Genomic DNA, 5,923 nt, shown 5'->3' on the forward strand with positions numbered 1-5,923 from the left:
CAACACTGCATGTCAACAAAATGGTATATGGTTTCACATCATTATTTTCAATCACAATTCAAATTGAAATACCAAATTTAAATGAAAAGGAACAAATGTTGAATCAACTGGTATATATGGTTCAGTTTGAGTATGTCATGTAATGTAATGAATCAACTGGTATACACAAAGTACTATCTATTCTCAGTACATCAAGCATAGTTCATTAGAATGTACAAGTATATCTCAATGGAGAGTAAACATGGAAAACAGAAATAGTAAAAAAAAGAATCATTTGCTTTGATATTAATATGCAGTCTGAATCATCTTAATCCAGCTCAATCACTTCAACTTGATCTTTCCTTTCTGAGTCCACTGTATCGACATCAATGATTTCTGGTTTCGGTTTGATAAGGTCTTGATCTTTCCTTTCCGAGCCAATTATCCTGTCAAGATCAATTATTTTTGATTTCTGTCTCGGTTTGAGTTTCTTAAGGTCAGCTAATAAAGCTTGATCTTCACTTTTCGAGTCGAGATCAATTACTTCTGGCTCTGGTTTCGGTTTGATAAGGTCTTGATCTTTCCTTTCCGAGCCAATTATCCTGTCAAGATCAATTATTTTTGATTTCTGTTTCGGTTTGAGTTTCTTAAGGTCAGCTAATAAAGCTTGATCTTCACTTTTCGAGTCGAGATCAATTACTTCTGGCTCTGGTTTCATCAGTTCAGAGAACAATGCTACAGATTCTTTTGCATAAAAGATGACATACGGCTGTTTACTCAGAACTTCTTGTTCTGATATAGCAGAGACCTAAAGAGTAATGATAGTTTAGTTGTAAAGGAAAATCAATATATATATATATATATATATATATATATATATATATATATAAAGCTAGGCTAGAAACTTTACTCACCTCAGAATCGTTAAAACAGAACCATTTTTCCTTCGAACAGCGGACGTAAGCGATATAGTGTCCGCTGTTCAAGTGACTCCCCTCGTGCACAATCATGGCGTACATTTCATATTCACATTTGACCTGTAAAAAAAAAAGTAAATATAAGTGAAGCGATCACATAAAAAGCATTTTGGTAGTCAATGTAGTTGCATATTTTGATCTATAAGGTGTTAGTATTTTAATTGAAGCGACATTCAACTCACATTAGCTTGTCTGGTAAACTTAGATATGTCAATTGTACTTGAGTACTCCACTGGGTGAGTTAGTTTCACCATCCCATTCGTCTGTTTCTCGTATTGGTACCTTAATAACTGAAGTACCAAAATATTGGGAGTTCGACCTATTATATAGCTTTTTGTCTTATACCTTTGCTCTTGGCAGAATTCGCATAATGACTTTGAGTCAAGATATTCAGTTTGAGTGAATATGTTGAACGATTCTTCAATGGAATGCGAATTAACCAATGGCAGAGCAATATGTAACATTTTCTCGGGATCTCCAGAAATCAAACCACAAACCAGACATGTTATCTGAAATAAAATATATAAGGTATAAGACCATTAAATTCTGTAAATAATTTTAAATGAAAAAAACCGAAGATAAACTCGTACTTGGTTAATTAACGTGCCACCAAACTCGTTAGCTACAACATATTTTCCTTCAGTTGTTGTAACTTTGCCAAGTTTACCTAAAAACTGTGTCATGAAATCATGACTATCTTGTTGAGTTCTGGGTGGAAATGAGAAATCTGCATTAAAAATTAAGAAAATTAAGTAACAAAGTCGCATAGTAGACTCCCTGAATCAACTAGACATAGGCCATAATTATGGTGTAGAAAGGCAAAGCTGTAAAGTTTTACAAAGTATAAATTGCAGAAATGCCTTACCTTTCAGTTTCTCATAAAAATCATATGGGTAGAAAGGTTTTGGTTTCGAAGCAGGGTTGATGGCTTTATCGATGTAATTTTTAAAAGTACAAATCCAGCAACTTTTGCCTGAAAAACCAATGTCATACGTTAATAAAGTATTTCAAATACTAAAGGTAAACCAAAAGATAAATAAAGAAAGGCCACTTTCTTACATGGACAGTGATAATTCCGTACTGCTCTTAAGAGAGGCGCGGTGTGAAAAAGGCACTGCAATGCTGCTGCCATGAAACAACTATTACCTAGGTTTGCAATGCCAGGTCCCTTAAACAATTACAAGGAAAATAAAAAAGAAATAGATCAAAATTAGCACTTAATCCATAAGGGTTTTGAAAAAGAAATATTGTTGTGGCAGTGTGTGTTCTACAACAGTTGATAAGACAACATAATGTAAATCATGGAAATGGTTTTGAAAAGCATTGTTGCTACTGAAGCATGATCCAAGGTGTGATAATGGAAATTGTTAATGCATTGGATTGATAATGGAAACTTACATGGGGGATGGCTTGCATGGTTCCAAGAAAGTTGGTGGGACGATGAGCATCATTTTTGGAAATGGGACCAGATTTTCTCTTTCTTTTTCCCTTTCCGGTTGCACGTGTAGCTCCCATGGTGATGGTGATGGTGATGGTGATGGTTGGTAGCGTCAGTTCAAGGGTTCAAGAATCAAGAACACAGTTAAAAGCGAACAGTCGATTCTTGAAGGAAAAAAGTATGTAACTGAATTATGACTAGGAAGTTGAACTTATGTACTAATAGTTAGTTTTCTGTTGTTGTCTATGTCAGCATCGATTTTTGTCGTTTGAAAATGTTCCTCAAGTCAGTAGCAGCTTTTTATTTCCCTTTCTAGCCTATATTATTTTTTTATTTCCCTTTCTGGCATATTATTATTATTATTATTATTATTATTATTATTATTATTATTATTATTATTATTATTATTATTATTATTATTATTATTATTATTATTATTATTAATTATTATTATTATTATTATTAATTATTATTATTATTAATTATTAATTATTATTACTATTATTATTATTAATTATTATTAATTATTATTATTATTAATTATTAATTATTATTATTATTATTATTATTAATTATTATTACTATTATTATTATTAATAATTATTAATATTATTATTATTAATTATTATTATTATTATTATTATTATTATTATTATTAATTATTATTATTAATTATTATTATTATTATTATTATTATTATTAATTATTATTATTAATTATTATTATTATTATTATTATTAATTATTAATTATTATTATTATTATTATTAATTATTATTATTATTATTATTATTATTAATTATTATTATTATTATTATTATTAATTAATTATTATTATTATTATTATTTATTAATAAGACTTACTATCAAATTAAAGAAAAACTTAACTTCAAGAGCTCAGAACTCACCTTAATGCATCCATACCATAGTGGATTGGTTTGAGAAACCCTGGAAAATCAATTGAATGCTCCACCGTGAGAGCACCTGTGTAACCGACTCCAGTCGGGTCAAATCCTTTCTTCTTCATTGAATATGGAAGAAATTCTGAACCTCATCTTCAAGTCCATTTTGAGCAAAACCAACAATGATTGAGTTCCACGACACCAATGTCCGCTGAGGCATTACATCAAACACCTGAAGAACTTGGTAGCTCTATAAACGGTGTTGAACTTGTTATAGTTCCTTTTGGCGTGCAGTAAAATCACGGAATGGCTCGTGATGATCTTTGCAACATTATTGTCGCCAGTCATCGGCCACTACTATTGCTATCTATTGTCCATGTGACGGCTATCTGTTGATGTTGTTTTCCACTTCAGTGGTTGGCTCTAGATTTGACATTGTAATTTAATTAATAAAATATCATATTTAGTTTAATTTCATAAAGTGGGAAACATAACATTAGTCATCGCTCCTAACTAGATTGAGATTAAGAGAATATGAGAGATAAAGATGATGGAAGAGAATATGAGAGATAAAGATGATGGAAGAGAATATCTAATGCCGACCAACTTACACCTCTAATTAAAACCTGCCTACGATGTCTTTATTTGTAAAATGATTAAAACTATTGATTCAAAAACCTATTAGCATAGATATATCATGGAGTTACAAATTATAATTTCATTCAAATGATTTTCCAATTACCATCTATCATTTCATACTTTTGATTTTGAAGTACACTAGTTTTAAAATAGTAAAATAACTTAATGCATTTTGTTTTTTTTTTCCTTATTAGTTTAGTGTATACATCTAATGTAAAATTAAATTAAAAAAATCGAACACTGAATCAACTTTAAAAAAAAATTAAATTTTTGTATTACTATTTCAAATTATTTTTTCCAAATATTTGATTGGTTTCTAAGGAACCTATTTTTTTTAATTAAGAAATATATTAATGGGAGAACTAAGGGTTTTCCAACCCGATTATAAGAAGAAACGGGAAACCCCGACAAAAAGAAAGATTACTATCCAATTACACCTACGAGAGAAAAAACAACGGCTCCTTACAAAACTCGTAAAAAGAGAGTAATTGGGATGAGTAATTTTTCCGCAAAAGGACCACTTCCAAGCCATGAGTTTAACATTCCAAACGATGTTGTTGATGTTTCATTCATCCTTTCGAAAGCACACCCCATTCATAAGCAACCAAAGTGTCCACGTGGTAGCGAGCCACACCAAACCCAATTTACAATCTCTAACTTTGTGATTATGAAAGAATAAGTGCCACTCCATAAAATTTGGTAAATACTCTTCCTCCGACCTATCCCCTTTACCCACTCAAAAAGCTATTTCACTCCATATCTTTTTAACCACCCAACAATTGAAAAAGTAATGATTCCTATCTTCCATATGAACATCACGTAATATACACTTTAAATTATCATGAGTAAAAGACATACCTCTAAGCATCAAGAGGTCTTTTGTAGGAAGCCTATTATGGAAAAGTCTCAATCCAAAAGCCTTGATTTTATACGGCACATCCAAGCTTCGGCACTCTTAATCGGGGGGCCAAAATGCATATGCAATTTCTCATAAAAAGCATAACAACAAGCTACCGATAAATCATCCCCCTCTTTACCTTGCCAAACCACCTCATCTTTACCTACCGACCACCCTTGAAATTCCTCCAACCTCCCCCTCATTAAGACTATATCCTCCAACACCACTTCACCATTCAATCTAGCCTCGGATAAACCAAAATTCCCCCAAACCCAACCACCTTCACCCCACCCTCCCATGACCGCCACCGAAACGTTCTTCAAAGTCGAAACCTTGAATAATTTCGGAAAATCTTCCTTCAAAGAGGATCCTCCCAACCATAATCCTTCCCAAAAAGGCGAATTGAAGCCATTATGAATAATGAACCTACTATCATCGACAATAGGGTCACAGGAGAAAAGAGAGTTTAATTTTAACATATTCCTCCACCAAAAAGAAGCGATGGAAGACTTTTTACAATCGTTACCACCGCAAAAATTAAAGAGGATAAATCTCCATAACGCGCTTTCAAGACATTAAACCAAAGGGAATTATGGCCTTGAAGAATCTTCCACCTCCACTTGTTAAGAAGAGCTACATTGAACCAAACCATATTTTTAACTCCCAATCCCCCTTTCTCAAAAGAGAGATTAAAATCCTTCCACTTCACCCAATGAATTTTCATCTTCTCCTCCGCTCCACCCCATAAGAATCTACTTTGAATGGAAATAAACCTTTTCACCACCTTCAACAGCCGTGGTATTGTTTTTTTACCTCCCCGTTTCACTTGGGAGGACGACATGCTAAACCCTTGACACGAAATTTAGAAGGAGGGAAGCGCCCTTGTGGGATGAATTTTGTTTCAGTTCTTCCTACGATAGCACACATACTTTTTAATTATCCTACAAGGAGGAAGGGGAAAAAGATCTCAAATAAACCCTAGGAGTTTGCTAAGTGTGGGGATTCACCTAGACTAGAAATTCTGGAGTCCGGGAGGTCGGTTATACAGGAGTTTTGAAGGTTTGAAAGATGATTTTGGAAGCTAACTCTTT

General features: G+C 32.6%; 1 protein-coding gene across 1 annotated transcript; it reads right to left on the reverse strand.

Annotated features, from left to right (window-relative positions):
* Positions 1 to 307: 307 nt before the first annotated feature.
* On the reverse strand, positions 308 to 2,471 carry LOC131642039 (ubiquitin carboxyl-terminal hydrolase 20-like). The gene is made up of 7 exons (XM_058912332.1): positions 2,355 to 2,471; positions 2,016 to 2,124; positions 1,822 to 1,929; positions 1,547 to 1,683; positions 1,139 to 1,465; positions 894 to 1,016; positions 308 to 787 (listed from the first exon to the last, which is right to left on the reverse strand). The coding sequence occupies exons 1-7, from the start codon at positions 2,469 to 2,471 to the stop codon at positions 308 to 310; spliced, it is 1,401 nt and encodes a 466-aa protein (XP_058768315.1).
* Positions 2,472 to 5,923: the final 3,452 nt, after the last annotated feature.

Source organism: Vicia villosa, unplaced genomic scaffold (assembly GCF_029867415.1).
Source record: "Vicia villosa cultivar HV-30 ecotype Madison, WI unplaced genomic scaffold, Vvil1.0 ctg.004388F_1_1, whole genome shotgun sequence".
NCBI classification, from domain to species: domain Eukaryota; kingdom Viridiplantae; phylum Streptophyta; class Magnoliopsida; order Fabales; family Fabaceae; genus Vicia; species Vicia villosa.

Coding starts and splice junctions, on each gene's coding strand:
- LOC131642039 (XM_058912332.1), bottom strand. CDS start 2,471: ATGGGAGCTACACGTGCAACCGGAAAGGGAAAAAGAAAGAGAAAATCT. Junction 1,930..2,015: donor ACGGAATTATCACTGTCCAT/GTAAGAAAGTGG, acceptor TTGGTTTTTCAG/GCAAAAGTTGCTGGATTTGT. Junction 1,017..1,138: donor AGTTTACCAGACAAGCTAAT/GTGAGTTGAATG, acceptor TTTTTTTTACAG/GTCAAATGTGAATATGAAAT.